Source organism: Phyllostomus discolor, chromosome 6 (genome assembly GCF_004126475.2).
Source record: "Phyllostomus discolor isolate MPI-MPIP mPhyDis1 chromosome 6, mPhyDis1.pri.v3, whole genome shotgun sequence".
Taxonomy (NCBI): Eukaryota; Metazoa; Chordata; class Mammalia; order Chiroptera; family Phyllostomidae; genus Phyllostomus; species Phyllostomus discolor.
The window spans coordinates 64,487,000-64,505,352 of NC_040908.2; the positions used below are offsets into that span (position 1 = coordinate 64,487,000).

Below are 18,353 nucleotides of genomic sequence, written 5' to 3' on the forward strand. Positions count from 1 at the left end.
AAAGTCATCAACACATAAAAGAGCAACAGAATAAGAAAAAACAGAAAACTACAAAACAATCAGAAAACGATAAAATGGAAAGAACTACATATCTATCAATAATTACTTTAAATGTAAATAGATTAAGTGCTCCACTCTAAAGACAAATGGATAAAGAAGATATGGTACATATATACATGGAATATTACTCAGTCAAAAAAAAAAAGAATTAAAATCTTACCATTTGCAACAACACAGATAGATCTACAGGGTATTATGCTAATGAAATAAGACAGAGAAAGACAAATCCCCTATGATTTCAGTTATATGTGGAATCTGAAAAACAAAGTAAACACAACAGGAACAGACTTAGGTACAGAGAATAATTTGGTGGCTGCCAGATGGGAGTGGGTTTGGAGGCTGGGTGAAAAAAGTAAAGGGATTAAGAACTACAAACTGCCCCCTGGCTGGTGTAGCTCAGTGGATTGAGCGCGGGCTGTGAACCAAAGTGTCGCAGGTTCGATTCCCAGTCAGGGTACATGCCTGGGTTGCAGGCCATGACCCCCAGCAACCGCATATTGATGTTTCTCTCTCTCTCTCTCTCCTTCTCCCTCCCCTCCCTCTCTAAAAATAAATAAATAAAATCTTAAAAAAAAACGAACTACAGACTGGTACTTACAGAAGAGTCACAGGGGTGTAAAGTACAGCATGGTGAATATAAGCAATAATATTTTAATAACTACATATGGTGCCACATGGGTACTGGACTTAATTGGGAGATCATTTGGTAAGTTATATAAATGTATAACCACTATGCTGTATATCTGAAACTAATATAATTTTGAATGTCAACTGCAATTGAAAAATAAAAATAATTTTTAATCAAGAAAAAATAAAACCACAAATATTTACTATCTCACAGTTCAAACTCACAGTCATGACTAGTTCATGCTCACAAGTCAACAGAAAACATAGTTTAAAATTAATTGTACCATATTCTCATCTACCAAATTAATAAAGATTAAATATAATCATAATATTCATTCTAAAAAAATATTTGAAAAAAAAATACTTTCTCAGATATCAAAACATACAACAAAGCCATGGTTAATACCTAATATGGAATGATCGGGAAGAAACCTATCACCCAAAACCAAGGTACAGATACCTTAACTCCACAGGAAAGGCTGAGCTGGTCAATGAATCAGTTAGGGGCAACGGACAATCCATTTGGAAAACATATGGTTCACAAAAATAAGTTCCATTAAGGGAGGCTTAAAACAGTGGCTTAACCATATGTGTCATTTACAGCCCCCCAAATCCTCACCAACATGACAGTAAAGGAGTGCTAACATTTAAAACAGCAGGATGGGGAGGCTAATCTCGGGAGAAGTTCAGAAATTTAGATATATCTCAGAATGGAAGTGAAGGTGAGCTGAAAATGGTAACAAGGCCATAGTTTAAACACAGACCCTGAAACCCACTATTGCAGGGGCACATCCCACCTAGAAGCACATTGAGTTTCCTTTCTGGAGAAAAGGAATCAAAGGGTTTATGATGGTAGGGACACACTAGAACAAAAAGATTGAGAGGCCTGCTTCCTGAACAGCAAGACCTCTAGCCCCTTCCTTTGGCTCCCAATGCTAGCAGCCTGAGAGTATGTTCTAAATGATTCTGCTCTGAGGAATCTATGTGCAAAAGAAAACAGATGCCTCCCAGCGAAGCCTACAAGGCCCCTGACGCACCTAGGACTTCTCAATCAGCCTTTTCAGGTGTGCTTCTGGATGAGTAGATAGTAAAGGTCACCAGAGGTGTTAGGATGATAAGCTTTCAGTATGAAGGACAAAGACAAAAACAAATAAATGACACATACAAATGAAAAATAAAGGATAAAATGACCTAAGAAATAAAAGAACTTAATAAGAGGACAATAAAAGTTAAAGAAATCTCACAGAAGTTAGGAATGAAAAGTACAAAGATAGAAAGCAGGCCCTGGCTGGCTGGCATAGCTCAGTGGATTAAGCGCGGGCTGGGAACCAAAGTGTCGCATGTTCGATTCCCAGCCAGGGTACATGCTTGGGCTACAGGCCATAACCCCCAGCAACCACACATTGATGTCCTTCCTTCCCTCCCTCCCTCCCTCCCTCTCGAATAAATTAAAAAAAAAAAAAAGATAGAAAGCAGGAGGAAAAAAAATTAAGAATCCCACTTCTGGCCCTGGCTGATGTAGCTCAGTGGATTGAGCTCGGGCTGCGAACCAAAGCATAGCAGGTTCAAGTCCCAGTCAGGGTACAGGCCTGGATTGCAGGCCACAGCCCCCAGCAACCGCACATTGATGTTTCTCTCTCTCTCTCCCTCTCTCCCCTCTCTAAAAATAAATAAAATAAACGAAATCTTAAAAAAAATAATGATCTTTAAAAAAAAGAATCCCACTTCTGTGAATATATCCAAAGAAACTCAGAACACTCATTTGAAAGAACGTAAGCACACCTATACTCATTGCAGCATTATTTACAATCACCAAGATATGGAAGCAGCCCAATTGTCCATTAGTAGATGAGTGACTAAAACACCTACCGGACATTTACACAATAGAATATTACTCAGCTGGAAAAAAAGGAAAACCTTACCCTTTGCGACATTATGGATGGACCTGGAGAACATTATACTAAGTGAAATAAGCCAGTCAGAGAAAGATGAACACCATATGATTTCACTTACATGTGGAATCTAATGAACAAACTGAACTAACAAGCAAAACAGAGACAGATTCATGGATAGAGAGAGAGCAGGATGACAGCTATTGGGAAGGAGGGTGGTTGGCAGTGGAGGGATCAAGCAAAAAGGAAAAATGACTCATGGACAACATAGTGCAGTGACTGCAGGGGGCAGTAAAGGGAGTTAAATGATAATGAAAAAATACAATAAAAATTTTAAAAAATGAAAAAGAATATTAGAGGATCAGTCTGGGATAGACTACTATCAGATGCTATTATAAAAAACAAGAACAGAGAATGTATGTGGGGAAGAAGTATTAAAAAAAAAGGAAGAAAATTCCACAAAAGTACAGGACGAATATGTTCAAGTATGGAATGTAATGGGTGGAAAGTGTAATGACTGGAAAGCACATCACCATCATTGTGTCACAACACGGGAGGAAGACAACCCCATACACTGTCAGAGAACAGAGGCCTGTTTAAGGAACCAGAAATTAACACAACCCAAGCTTCTCAACAGAGACAGGGAAACCAAAAGACAGGGGAGCAGTGCTTTCCGGGAATATGAGGGAATATGACAACTTACCTTCCAGAGCATCATGCTCAGCCAAATGATCACCCAAGGGTAAAGATAAAGATGTTTTCGTCTTAAAAAATTAACCCTCAGATATGCTTTTCTACAAAAAACTCTTGGAGACTGTGTACCACCAAAATGGAGATGTTAAGAAGCAATGGTGACAAGGGACCAGAAAACAAACAGGGATGCACCACAGAAAAGGAACAAGGAGAAGACGGCTGTCCCGGGCCAGCCTGGAGGATAAAGAGAGAAGGCTCTAGGGGTATGTGGCCAAGCAAAGTAAAATTAAGAGTGTATCTGATGCATTTGAACATAAGGAACATTTTAACATAACTGAACAGTTTCTTCAGAGCGTGAGGGGATATACATAACTGGTAAGTACCAAGAAAATATAGCAAAAGAAAACAAGACAATTCTTTTAATTAATCATGCAAGAAAGGAAATCCAAATGTGAAAGAACAAAACAATCCAATAGAAACATAAATATGGAAATACAGGGTGTGGCAAAAGTAGGTTTACAGTTTTCAGGTGTGTGAAATAGTTTATTCTTGTATTATTATTTAGTTATTGTGTTATTTCCCATATGAACCTTTAAATAAAAAGATTTTATTTATTTATTTTTAGAGAGGGGAAGGGAGGGAGAAAGAGGAAGAAACATCAATGTTTCATTGCCTTTCAAGCACCCCCTACTGGGAACCTGGCCCATAACCCAGGCATGTGCCCTGACTGGGTATCGAACCAGTGACCCTTTGGTTCACAGGCAGGCACTCAATCCACTGAACCACACCAGCCAGGGCCCATATGAACCTACTTTTGCCCCACCCTATACATAAACATAAATATATAAACATGTACACACACATTTAACATGATAATTAACTTAAAAATAGGGACTAGAAAGGAGCAAATCAAAATGGCATGGTAAGTGTTAATGAAGAGCACACACACCTCAGGGATTTCCTGAAAAGCAGGCAGGCTCTCCTGGGATGTCTCCATCACTTGATGCAACTTCCTATAAAGTTCATCCATTTTCTCTTTCAATTGTTGTTCTTCAAAAGCACTTGCTTCTTTCCTTTTCATATAATTTCTGTCTTCATTTACTTCAGGAAAGATTAAAAAATGGTTTGCATGCACAGTTTAAATTCAAGCCATATGACTGCAATTTTTTTTACTAGTCTTTTCCGTATGCATTAAGTTATCAAAAATGAAACATGTATTCCTTTATTTTGCTAGCTAGTTATTTAAATTAAGGTACAATTAACATATAACTATTAGTTTCAGGTGTATAACATGATTCTATATATATGGTGTGAAATGATCACAAGTGCAGTTAATATCTGTCACCATGTATGATTAGAAAAGCACTTTTTTTTTCCTCGTGATGAGGGCTTGTAAGATCTACTCTCTCAGCAACTTGCAAACATGCGAGGTTATTAACTATAGTCACCGTGCTATACGTTATACTCTATCCCCATGACTTACTTATTTTATAACTGGAAGTTTGTACCTTTTCACTCCCTTTACCCATTTTACCCACTCCCACCCCTAAAACCACCAATCTGTTGTTTGTATCTCTAAGGTTGCTTTCTTTTAATTCAGCATAGAAGTGATATACAAATGGCAAGATGACATCTTTTTTCATGGCCAAATAATATTCTAGGGTGTGTACATCTGTAGATGTATTGATCAGAATTTCTTTACCCATTCTTGTACTGATGAACCCTTAGATTATTTCCATATTATTGTTGGGTATTATGAATACTGCTGTAATAAACATAGGGGGCATACATCTTTTTGAGTTAGTATTTTCAATTTTGCATAGTGTTTTGTATATTTATTCTGTATCCTGCAACTTTACTCGTTTTATTAATTCTAACACTTTTTTGTTTTTCTACATACACATCATAACATCTGCAAAATGAGTTTTACTTTTTCCTTTCCAATTTGGATGCCTTTTGTTTTTCCTGTTCTACTGCTCTACCTAGGACTGACTACCCATACTATATTGAATAACAGTGGTGAGAGTGGGCATCCTTGTTCCTGATCTTAGAAGAAAAACTTTCAGCTTTTCACCATTGAGTAGGTTAGCTGTATCTTTATTATGTTGAGGTACATTCCCTCTATACCCACTTTGTTGAAATTTTTATCATAAGTGGATGTTAAATTTTGTCAAATAGTTTCTTTGAATCTATTGAGAAGATCATGTGATATTTATCCTTCATTTTGTTAAGTGATGTGTCATGTTGATTGATCCGTGGGTGTGGAACCATCCCTGGATTGCTGGAATCCCACTCAATCCCACTGTATGAACCTTTTAATACACTGTTGAATTTAGTTTGCTAATCTTTTGTTGGTGTTTGATCTGTGTTCATCAGATGTACTGGCCTGTGATTCTTTTATTTTTTTTATTTAAGATCCTCACCTAAGGATATATTTATTGATTTTAGAGAGAAACATCAATCAGAGTTGCCTCTTGTACACACCTCGACTGGGGATTTAATCCACAACCTAGGGATGTGCCCTGATCCGGAATCGAATCCGCAACCTTTTGGTAAATGTGACAATACTCCAACTGAGTGAGCTGCCTGACCAGGGCTTGCCCTGTGATTCCTCTGTGATTTTCTTGTCTGGTTTTGGTATCAGAGTCATGCTGACCTCATAATAAGAGTCTGAAAGTGTTCCCCCTTCTTCTGTTTTGTAGAAGAGCTCGAGAAGATTTGGTGTTAATTGTTTTGGGAAAGTTTGGTAGAATTCACCAGTGTAGTTTGATAGAATTCACCTTTTCATTATAATTTTTGTCTGTCATCGGCATGGTTACTTTTAAGTTTAGGGCGTGTAGGCCCTGGCTGAGGAGGTCATTTGATTAGAGCATTATCCTGATACGCCAAGACTGAGGGTTCAATCTGTGGTCAGAACACATACAAGAATCAACCAATGGAGGAATAAATGAGTGGAACAACAAAACTTGTTGTTTCTCTCTCTCTCTAAAAATCAATAAGTTTAGAAAAAATTAAGTTCGGGGAATGTAAATTACAAAAATTTTACATGTTAATCAACAATAATATCTGGTAATAGCACAGTATGATACTAAAAACTTCTTAAACAAACGTGACTAGAAATCATTAAAAAATAGAATCGTTTTTAAAAGCTAGAAATGTTTAGTTGTTTTCTACGTAATAAAACTGAAGTGCCCCAAAGATCAGTGCATCAAATCCATCCCAGGTAGTACCCAACAACTGGTTAACATAATCATATCATATACCAATCAAATTGCCAGGCCAAGACTTTACGTCATCCCACATTGAGAGAGAAATGCACCTGACCTGTGCATGGCACAAAATGAGCCCTCCAGGAGTATTAACTGACTGTTCTCTCAGGTGTCAACCAAATAAATAAGGAACAAAAAAGAAAGTCTGACAGATTGACTACAGTACAAGCAACTGAGATGGTGTAAGTCCTGAGTAGAGCAAAGGCTCATTTTCCTCTGAGGTCCACGTCTTTACAGCAAGAAAAGTGCCAATGTTGGAGTAACATTCAGTTTTCCCAGTGAGGAAACTTTGGCCCACTCCATAGCCATAAACATGTAACATGGCACTTTATCAAAGGACTCCTTCTAAAAGTCTTATTTGTAGCAATTGCAGATCTTGAAAAACCTCTTCTCAACTCCAAATCCTAACTAAATTCTTTCACAAAACAAGTAACTGATACAGTGATTTAGAGTTGCTACATATAGAAGTTCAAGTTCGTACAGGTAACGTTTACAAGTTTAAAAATATCTATTTCACTAAAAGCTAAAACAACACTGATATGGATATTGACTTTAGTGCTGTTTCATCTCCAGGCCCTTCGACAACTAAGTTGCCATTCTAGCACTGAACGATGTAGGCTTCTGATAGAATGAGCTGGAGATGTTTTTTGCAGATTCTTTCAGCACAGTCAATTATCTGTTTAAAAATATTAGTGACTTAGAAATGAAGAGTATTTTAATGCCATAAGAATAATTCAAATAAGACCACAGTACCCCACTGCTCATGCTTTCTCCGTTGATTGTACTTCTGGGCTCTCAGCTCTTCAAAGGAGAATTCTGACTCTCCACAAATAAGCTTCTCTTTGCAGTACATAACAACCTGCTGAACGTCAGCTCTGGCTGCCAGAGAGGGCTGTGCAGAGTATCCTGATTTAGAAATCACGACCACTCTTTGTTCCCTATAATGGGGAAAATTATATTATTTACAGCACTGTACAAGAGCAGCTCTTGATGGAAACTAAGGAACAGATTAATGTACTTGCATATTTGACTCTTTATCACCCTCTGAAGATATTACTTTAGAAACTTCTGGACCCTAAAAAGACAAAAAAAAAAAAAAGAAACATAAGCATTCACTTATCTGTAAAAAACACCATCACCCAAATTACTTCACAAAACAATATGAACTCTTAAAGGACCTCTCTATCATCAAACAGACTATTTATGTTCTTTTAAATTATAATTAATACCCGAAGCTTTACTTGCCATTATTAATCTTCTAACTTTTGCAACTACAAAGTTCAACAGAGCCCTGGCCAATGTGGCTGAGTAGGTTGTTCGTTCCCAGTTGGGGAGCACAGTGGGGGCAACTGATTGATGTTCAGTTGCCCCCCTGAACATCACACATCAAAGTTTCTCTCTCCCTTCCCTCATGCTCCTCCCCTCAAAATCTTTTTTAAAAAATCCAACAGAAAGTGATTTTTAAAACTTCCACTTGGCAGTAGAGAAGGGCAGGCACTTATTTTCCTTCAATTCACAGTCTAGGAGCTGGGTCACAGTGCCTAAGTATTATGGGATTAACATTCCAAAATGCCACATTAAAAAAAAAAAATCACTAAGATTTTCTTCTGGTGCTGTTCTGTCCTAGGAGTTTCCAGTGCTAGCATTTGTTCACTAAACAAATATTCACTGAACACATCACACAGACCATGTCCTGACCTTGGTCATGGGAATGTGACCATAAACAAGGCCCAGCACTGCTGTCTGAAAACTCAGTAGAGCCTGGTTGGGGGGGCAGGGGGTGGTGGTATAAAGGGACTAAATGGTAACAACAAAAAAAATACAATAAATTTAAAAAAACAAAATAAAAAACAAACCCAGAGGGCACTAGGAAGCAATGAGGCTGGCACACATTATAGGACATAAACTGGAATAATTTGAGCATCTATCAAAATTAGAAATTCATATTCTACTTCTAGGAATATGTTACATTAATAAAACTTGCCCATGTGGATTAAGAAGACCCATTTCCATTGGATTTAGCTTAAATGGGGTCCCAGCAAACTCTCAAAGAGCAGTTGTACCAGGAAAGATGCTGAGAAACAAGGCAAAGGGAAGATGAGCCTTTTTACACATCAATGAGCCATTAGGGCAGAAGAGATCTTGATAGGGCAAAAGTCTTGAGGAGGATAAAAGATAAGTTCAGGTGGAAGGCCACCTTTCTCCATTGAGATGGCAAGAAAGGGTACAGTTACATTTATGGGTTGGTGGCAAAAAATTGACAGATGTCATCTGATGGCTTCTGTTCTCACTGAAACAGTACTTTTGCCAGCTCCTAAGGGAGAGGTTAGAATCATGTCCACGTCACAAATTTGAAGAATGTGAAAAGAAGTTTAATTCACTATAATTTGGCATTAAAGAGTTAAATGGGAAACAAGAGATACATGTAAGACAAAGAGTGACTGAGAAACTGGAAATACTGCCTGCAGTAGTAGAGCCTGGGCTAAGACTACAGACACCAATGTTGAAGCTGAGTTTTTAAAACAGGGCTCAGGAGCCTCCAGGTGGGTGTGGTCCAGGGTAGGGGTTCCTGGGCCTATGAGAAAAAGGGCAGCAAAACAGAGAGAGAAGCTACTGGAGAGCCTCTCAGCTTATCAACACAGGAGGTCGCACAGTGGGGGTCCCTAGGTCAGATAAACTAGGAAAATGTGGTCAGTCAGTAAGTTATTTAAATTTAGCACTGGAGGTAAGCAGTGGTAGAGGAGGACAGGTCAGAACGTTGCCACAGGCACAGGTAGATGACATGGAAGCTAGAGTCACAAGACGTAAAAGGTGTAAGTGACAGTTTATTATCATTCCCAGTTTGTACAAATGTTGTTATTACCTGATTCTTAGAAATACAGGCTGAGTTATTTCCTGGATTTGATTTTGATGTCATCAAAACCTGAGCATTATGTAGAGATCCTAAGGTTCTAGCTACGGAATAGTTGGGGGTGGGAATAAAGAAATAAAGAGACATAGGGGTAAAACCCATATTAAAAATTATTACAAACACATTTCCACAATCTTCAATAAGTAGCATTGTGAAATAAATCAGCTCATTCAACAATGTCTCACAAAGTAGAACTAAAAGACTTTTTAGATAAGAAATTGATTACATTTCTCTTAAAGTTGCATTAAACACATTTGATTCAATTCAAAACAGACTCTAGAGTAAGTACTGTCCTCAATTTGGGGCTAACTATATTTTTTTTTTAAATACTAAGAATACGATGAAATTACCAAGTTTTGATTGTGGGTTTGCTCTTTTAAAGTATTAAGACAGAGTCCCTGATCTCCAGGGCTACTTAGTAGGCCTTACAATGATCAGAATACCTTCCCCATTACCTAAAACAATACAATCAATAAAACTGGATAAATTTGTTTAGGGGAGGAAAAAAAACTATGCAAATAAGAGACTAAATTATCAACAATTTAGACACTTTAGAAAGCATTCTTCTACCTTGAGCTGGCAAATGGGTTCTGGTGACACGTGTCTGAAATAACCTAAATGACAGTAGAAAGGCATCAATCATCAATATAAATTATACACTTCAGTTTAATACATATTTTCAAAAACTAAATACAATAAATAGCTTATTCTAAGCTAGTAAAGACTGAGGTCAAGAGAGAATGAATGTAAAGTTGAATTTTAGAGTTGCTTCAAATTTTTAAAAATTATGGGATTATCTTTATACCCAATATACTTTTTAGAAAATCCATCTGTTTACCTAGTTTGTATCAGTATTTCTCAAACACATATAACAAATGCACCCTTAAACTCTCTATTTAAGCACTCCATACACCTAAAACATAATAAATATAATGTTTGGAAAAGACTGCTCCTTATAAAGGCAGAAACAGAGTTATTCATGCTGGGAGAACTTAAACGTCATTTCCAGGCATCTTTGTTTGCACATCGACTCAAACTGTCAAGTCACAGGAACGTCCACACCTGGCATTTCTAGGTGATGTGAGTGAGAGTACACAGTATGAAGACACTAAGAGACATACAGCCAAGGGCAACCAGATGACAACTCCAATTTACTGTTAATTCAAATAAACCAGTGGTTAAAAAAAATTACTTAGTGAGGAATGACTGGTAATTAAATAATGAAGAATTATTGATAATTTTGTTAGTGAACAGTTAAACTGTTACATAACTCTTAGACCCTGGCCAGGTAGCTCAGCTGCTTAAATCAGCAATTTTCAACAGTGTAAGGTTCTGTAAAAATCACCTTTTAGAGATGTTTAAGGAAGGGTTTGGAGTAAAATATTTTGCTATCTTAGAGATGCATTAAATTCTGCATAGAAAAAACAAGTTCAACTATCAAAATTGTTAAAAAGAGCATAAGGAGTGTAGCAAAGCTGAAAAAAATCAGTATATTAAGTGCTGGATACAGTGAGATAAGCTCTCTCATATGCTGCTAAAGAGGGGCCAGCAGAACTCTGGTGTAACTTCCCAGTAGGTAATTGAGCGATATGAATCACAAGCCTTAAAACTCTTCCTATATCCTTTGACTCCACAGTCTCAATTCTGAGAAAATATCAGAAGGAACTAGCTAAAAACAGAAAACATATTAGGAGAGACTTTAATGATGAGGGGAAAAGATCTTGACACGAAGCTGCAGATGTAGGTAAAACATGGCTGCAATCCTATGACAAGCAGAGAAAAGTAGCAACTAAAATGCCAGGTTTCCTCTGCTTCTTTAGTTTTCTGTACCTCTCAAATTCTATATATACGTTTATTTAAACACATAAAAAGTAAAAAATTGTGCAAACCAAATTATTCATTAAGATATTATATTGTTCTTTATAAAAACCACAATGTTCAACTGGAGAACAGTTAAACTGTTACATAATTCTTAGACGCTGGCCAGGGAGCTCAGCTGCTTAGATCAGCAATTTTCAACCTTTTTCATCTCATGGCACACGTAAACTAAAATTGCTAAAATTCTGCAGCATACCAAAAAATATTTTTTGCCCACCTAAGAAAAAAAAAAGGTGTAATTTTGATTCCTTCACACTAGATTGCTATTGTTGTGTTAGCTTTGTCATTTTTTAATTTGACAATCTATGAGAAAAGAGGTCAGTGCCCCTAAGTAGTCAGGTATCACATGTCTTAAAAATTCTTGCAGTTGAAAATCACTGCGATCAGAGTATCATCCTGATATGCCAAAGCTGCAGATTCAATCACTGGTCAGAGCACATTCAGGAATCAATCAATGAATGCATAAGTAAGTGAAACAACGAATGGATGTTTCTCTCACTAGAATCGAAAAAAATTATGACATAACTCTGGGACAGATTTCATAACCACTTTATAAGTATATAAAAGTTCACAATTTCTTATGAGCAGTATAGGGCTCAGTATATACAACCAGACATACAGTATAGCTTACTGTTAGAATACACAAACACAAAGGCACAGAGGCAGGGGAAAAGATACTGGAAGCAAATACACCAAAATGTTAACTGTATTATTTCTGGGCGATTGCTTTCCTTTCCATTCTTGTGTATTATCCACATTTTCCACAACAAGGAGATGATAACACTGCCATCAGAGCAAACATTACATTTCAAAGTGGGAAGCACCACGTAGAGCCTCATCTTCAGATTACCTGTACTGCTGCTGTAGAAGCTCTCCAGGCTGTGCCTGGTTCTGAATTCCTTTCTGAAAAATGGCACTGGCATGTTGCAGCTCTCCCTGGGCCTCCAGATGCCCAGCCCAGGCTATGTACAGAGGAGAGGATAGAGTCCCGATCCCATGGTTGTACAGAAACTCAAAAAACTGATGACGGTCACTGTTGCACTCAGCCTAAAGAAACCCAAAGCATAGAGACATGAAAAACAAAGGAACCTCTGGTCTAGGTCTGACCCAGACTGAGCCCTCAGGCTACTCTGCTTAGGGAAAGCCCTTGTGACAAACCTACAAGTCAAGCTCATTCCTTTCCCTGACATTCAGTGTCATCCCATAATTACCCACACGTTCCCAAGGTAGTGAGCTCTATAATAATCCACTATATAAAGTACTACTTTTGTCTTAATCTGAGCATGTGCAAGTTCCATAGGGTAACTCTATCCTAGTATTTTGTAATTTACTGAACAAATCCATGTTTATTCTAGCCATTGAATTTATGATTTTATCACTAGAATTCATGTCCCCAAGCCTTTATTTCAAGTTTGAAGAGATTCACCGTTTAAAGCCTAACCTGAGGTAGCCTTCTCCATTTGGTACTAAATTTAGTTTCTGAGAACTCATATATTCTTAATTATTTCTAATGAATATAATTTATTCTCAGGAACCCTTCTCCAAACACAGTTCCAAAAAGCCTTCTTTTAATTGGTTTCTACCTTGTGCTGTAACATTTACGGACCTCACAGAGAAAGAGGGTTTTAAAATTAAATTGCTGACTCCATAACAGAGAAGCCAAAACGTTTTAAATTATACATTTCTGTAAATTATACATTAAATTTTTAAAATTAGTGTCTGAAAACATAAGGAATTAAAAGACAGTTTAAATCAATCTTAAAATCTGGGGGGAAAAAGTAAAAGTACAACATGATTATGGGTGATTATACCTGAAAGTATACTTACAAATTTTAAACAGTAATTGATGAATCTTGGGTCACTGTGGTATCTCTTCTTATCTAAAAATTCCTTCATTAAACGTTCTAATAGAGTTGTCACGTATTCTTTATTTTCAGGAAAATTATCTTCTACCCACTGCATATAACTAGAAAAATATGGATAATATTTATTTTTAAGGCAACATGTAGTTTGTTTAAAGGAAAGAAAGAAATGAAATGCTAACCTTTCCCATTCACCAAGTGGGTCACTGCCCTTGTAGTTCTGCATGTGGGCTTCAAACATTCTAGAAAAGAGAAAAATAGGCACATGGATTATAGATAATTCCAGAAAGCAAAAAATAGTATTTTATTGTAGCCCTAGAAAGACACAGCTGGAAGAGAGCTCCCAGCTCCATCCCCCAGAGTCTCCTCCTCCTCCCCTGGCCCCCACTGTCGCCACCACCATGACAAGGCCATGCCCACAAGTTTGCTGCTTCCCCTCCTAGCTGCAGGATTCAGGTGTTGCAATGACTGGGTCCCCTTCTTTCCCTTGCTACTCAGAGGGGTGGCTGAGACCATATGGACAGAGATTTAAAGAGGGCTTGTCCCACCAACAGGCAAGTGGATAAAAAAGTTGTGGTACAAATATACAATGAAATATTACTCAGCCATAAAAGTAAAATCTTACCATTTGTGACAGCATGTGTGGATCTAGAGGGTATTATGCTAAGTAAAATAAGTCAGAGAAATAAAATACCAAGTGATTTCACTTATATGTGGAATCTAAAAAGCAAAATAAATGAACAAACAAAATAAAAACAGACTCATAGATACACAGAACAGTCTGACAGATGCCAAAGGGGAGGGGAGTTGGGAGGCTAGGTGGAAAATGGGAAGGGATTAAGATGTACTAACTGGTAGTTATAAAACAGTCCTGGGAATGTAAAGTAGAGCACAGGGAATATAGCCAATAATATCGTTAATAACTATGTATGGTGCCAAGTGGATACTTGCAAGATTGGGGGGACCACTTTGTAAAGTATGATTGTATAACCACTATGCTATACACCTGCAACAAATACAGAATGATATTAAATGCAAACTGTAATTGAAAAATAAAATAAAAATAAAAGAGGGCTTGTGAGCAGGTACGAGAGAGCCCAGGGCACCACTAACAGTGGTTTCCGGAACACCTGCTCCCCAGCCTCAGTGGAACACACTGCCCTGAGGGGGAACACAGGAAGGGAATGCTCATCAATCAGTGACTCTAGCTCCCAGAGAACCCTGCTTGCCTATTTCTACACACCCAATTACAACTCCAAAAAACCAACCTGGCAAAGCAACCTCTCCACAGGCACTCAGATGCTAGTGGGGAAAACAAACAAAAAACTGAAAGATAACGTCACGTTTAATGTGAGACATTAAGCACTTAAGGGGGAAAAAACGGGAGCAGGGTTAAGAATGTGACAAAACTTCCCATTTTAGATAAAGTGGTCAGGGAAAGCCTGTCTCTGTGAAGGATGGTGTTTAATCACTGCCAGGGAGACATGGTGAGCTAGGAGAAGGGGAAGGGCAACACAATTTAATTTGTGCTTTAAAACGTCCATTCAGTCTCTCCAGGTAGAAGGGGGCGTGGAATTGAGAACAGAGGTGAGAAACCAATTAGGAGGCTACTTTAGAGTTCTAGTGACAAGGTACGGGTTGGACCATGGTGGAACAATGAAAGTTTGGAATTTGGAGAGTTTTTGGAGAAAGAAATGGGACTTGCTGATGGGACTGCATACTGGGTGTGAGGGACAGTCAAGCTAAGGAAGACTTCAAAGGTTTGCTATCAGAGAATTACATGATTTTTGGTAAAAAAGGGATTTAAAAGCAATAGTTCTGGCTATCCATCATCTTAGTATACAAATGAAATCAATGTTTCTTATGACTCAAAATCCAGAAGACATGAAAGAAAAGCTAAAGTTAACTACATATAAATAAAAAGCTATATTTCTGTTACACAAAAATTTTAACTTCCGTGGCTAAAAGTCTTTTTATTACAAGACTTTTTATTAGGTAAATGCTAGCAAAAAAGATGACCGGTTTGGGGTCATGGGACCTAAATTACCAGCAGCATGGTGAGGTAAAAAAGATGTGTCCGTCCTCCCTAAGATCTGCAAGTGCTTTTTTATACAATGAACAGCGGGAGAGAGATGTAAGCCCTTCTGAAAAGGTTTATATTGTCTATAGACAAAGAAGATGTGAGTGAGCACAAATTAAATTAGTTCTGGGATGGGACTGGCAGACTCTGTAAAGTTTCTGTCTAAACAAGAAGCTGAGGTTCCTAGGGTTCCATGGCACCTGGCTAATCTCATAATCTTATAAATAGCTAAAGCATAAAACAGTTAATAATTCCAACATACACTAAGGAAAGTGAGCAGTTTTCACTGGTTTGCATGTAGCTGTTAACTAACTCCTTCTACCCTCCAGCCTGTTGTACTTGAATTCAGGACAGCTCAGGGTTTTCTCCTTGTCACGTCAAATAAACAAAATACCACACATAGTCAAAGAGAAATGATTAACTGGGATAATAAAACAGAGCTCCCAGAAATTGAAAAAAACAATCAACTCATTTAAAAAATGAACACAAGGCATTTCCACAGAAAATTACTCAACCACTCTCATAAGAGAAATTCACCTGGCTGAGATACAATTTCTCACCCACCAAATTGGGAAAATGTGACAAGTGTTGAGGTGAAGCAATGGAAACAGGTGGTCTCACATCTTGCTCACAGGTGAGAGTGCTCTCAATCCTGCTAATTGGTAGTATCTACCAAAATTACAGATGAATTTACTTTTTTAAAAAAGAGATTTTATGTATTTACCTTTAGAGAGAGAGGAAGAGAGGGAGAGAAACAGCAACGGGCGAGAAATACATTGTTGCCTCTCGCATGTCCCCACCCCCAATGTGGGACCTGGCCTGAAAACCAGGCATGTGCCCTGACCAGGAATTGAACTGCTGCTGACCTTTTGGCTCTCAGGCTGGCACTCAAGACATTGACTGAGCCACACCAACCAGGGCTACTTTTTGATTTAGCAAACCCACTTCTGGAAATCTAGAAGACAGCTATATCTGTGTATGTTCACAATGCCACAGATACTAGATTTTTCACTACCCCAATCCATACTGGCAAGAGGCTGTCAACAACCAAGCATCCACCAACAGGACAGTTAAGATCAATTACTATGCAGTTGTAAAAAACAATGAGAAGCAGTTCTAAGTATTGATAGAGAAATCTCCAAGGGTAGAGTTAAGTAAAAAAAAGAAAAAAGGAGTATATACTTTGCTACATCCTATGCAAGATAAAAGTAGAAATTGCACACACACAAACATATATAGATACATTAATAAATTACTTAAATGCAAACATTTATATTTGCAAAAAAACTTGAAAAAATAAACTAGAAAAATGGTTAAGTATGAGGTGGCAGGAGAGTAGACAGTGAATACTTTGTAACTATATAAATATATCATTTTTAAAAGTTAAAAATTGCTTCTAAATTTTGAATATCCATCTCATGCCTCAAAAGTAGATAAATCCCTACAATGTCAGATCCAAGGTAAACATTTCATGTTGTGATACCAACCTCATTTCCCTACATAGCCAAATACATTCTATACTAAAACGTCGAGTTCATTAGAGCAAATTAGTTTTCAGAAAGTCAAAATGTCCAAAATACCTGATTTCTCCTTTAAAAGAGGGGAAAACAAGCTTCTGAAAGTGAAACCTTTGGCTGGCTAGATTGAAGGCTAAAGAAAAAGTCTTAGAGAGAATAGACTGTTTTGGCTTACTTAACGACCTCAGTCTTCTGATTCCAGACAGTTAAGATCCCCCTGGTGCTGACAAACTCATCAGCTTTACTTCCTGTCACATAGGTTTAACTGTTTTTAAATGCTCTTGAAACCGTCAGTATAAATCGCCCAAGTCATAGATCGAAGGCGTGTGAATTCTAAAAATTGTTATCAGACTTACATCAATGGCAATAAGCGTAGCTTTTATTCTTAAAGTTATTCAATGAGTTTTAAAAGTTGACTGTGGGATGATGGGTAAGAGCTGTTTTAAGTTCTCCCCCTTCTGTGTGTGGTTTTTTTTTTTTTTTTTTTTTTTTTTGAGTGGCCTTGAAAGTTTCTCAGTAAACCTACTCGCAGATTAAGGTTTTGGTTGGGTTGGGAGTTTTTGTTCCCCAGCGGCACAGGCCCAGAACGAGCTCCTCACGGAGGATAAGCGGGACTCTAGGGGCCTCACAGCGGGTCAGATTCCCCCCAAAGTACCACTGCGGCCGCGGTCCGCCGACTTGCCGGGATCTGACTTGCCGGGATCTGGGCCGAGGGCGCGGGGCACACAAAGAAAGTCGGCCCACGACTCCCGAGGGGCCCACAGCCTAAAAGCTGTGTGAACGCTTGGGTGAACAACCGCCGAGGAAAGGGGTGGGAGGGGCAGAGGAGACAGGACCCGGAGGGCCGGGACCTGCAAACCTCAGGCTGGAACCCAAGGTGCCCCAACGTCTCCCTGGCCACCCACCGGACCGGACCCGACCCCCAAACTCACTGGAACACATTTTCCCGCTCGTCCATGGCGGAAGGGGGCGCCAGCACCAGCCCACCAGCACCGCGAGACAGGAGCCGCCGCCGATTCGAATTTTCGGCGCAGCCGCAGTCGCCGCGACGAGCGTTTGCCAGGTACCTAACCATTGGCCTTGGCTGCAGACGGGTTAGCCAATCGCTAGAGCCGTTGCCAGAAGACTAAGTCCCGCGCCCCCCCCCCCCCCCCCCCACGGGATGCAGCTCCTCCCACTTTGCCTGGCTGCAGTGGAATCCGATCACCGGGCGCCACATGCTAGGGTTTTCTAGCTTGGCTCAGGTCTCGGGAGTGGGTTTTTCTAAGCGGTCCAGATTGCAACTGGATTTCCCAGGGATTACCCCGTAAAGGCACTGTGGGAAATAAATACCTAACCTGAAACCACCACTACCACCACCCTCCCCCCAGCCGGCGGAAAAATGGGAACTCAGCCTCTAATCTGAAAGGGGTGCCTCTTCGACCCCATCGCTCAAATATGTGAACCAGAATCACTATGCCTGGTTCATGGAAAGAAGAATAATACGTGTGTGGGTGCAGACCCTGGCGTTGTTTGAGGCCGCGGAGCCCAGGAGGTGGGAGATGGGCAGGTGGGGTGAACCCAG

General features: G+C 38.9%; 1 protein-coding gene across 1 annotated transcript in view; it reads right to left on the minus strand.

Moving 5' to 3' along the window:
* Nucleotides 1-17,911, minus strand: part of BUB1 (BUB1 mitotic checkpoint serine/threonine kinase) — a 50,984-nt gene extending 33,073 nt beyond the window's left edge. Inside the window, exons 1-9 of the mRNA XM_028516304.2 lie at nt 17,722-17,911; nt 13,375-13,434; nt 13,158-13,296; nt 12,181-12,377; nt 10,023-10,066; nt 9,405-9,496; nt 7,564-7,616; nt 7,295-7,479; nt 4,222-4,373 (exon numbers count right to left, since the gene is read on the minus strand). Of these exons, the coding sequence (XP_028372105.1) occupies nt 4,222-4,373; nt 7,295-7,479; nt 7,564-7,616; nt 9,405-9,496; nt 10,023-10,066; nt 12,181-12,377; nt 13,158-13,296; nt 13,375-13,434; nt 17,722-17,864 (1,065 nt within the window). The 5' untranslated portion in view covers nt 17,865-17,911. The remainder of the gene's footprint in view (nt 1-4,221; nt 4,374-7,294; nt 7,480-7,563; nt 7,617-9,404; nt 9,497-10,022; nt 10,067-12,180; nt 12,378-13,157; nt 13,297-13,374; nt 13,435-17,721) is intronic.
* Nucleotides 17,912-18,353: the final 442 nt, after the last annotated feature.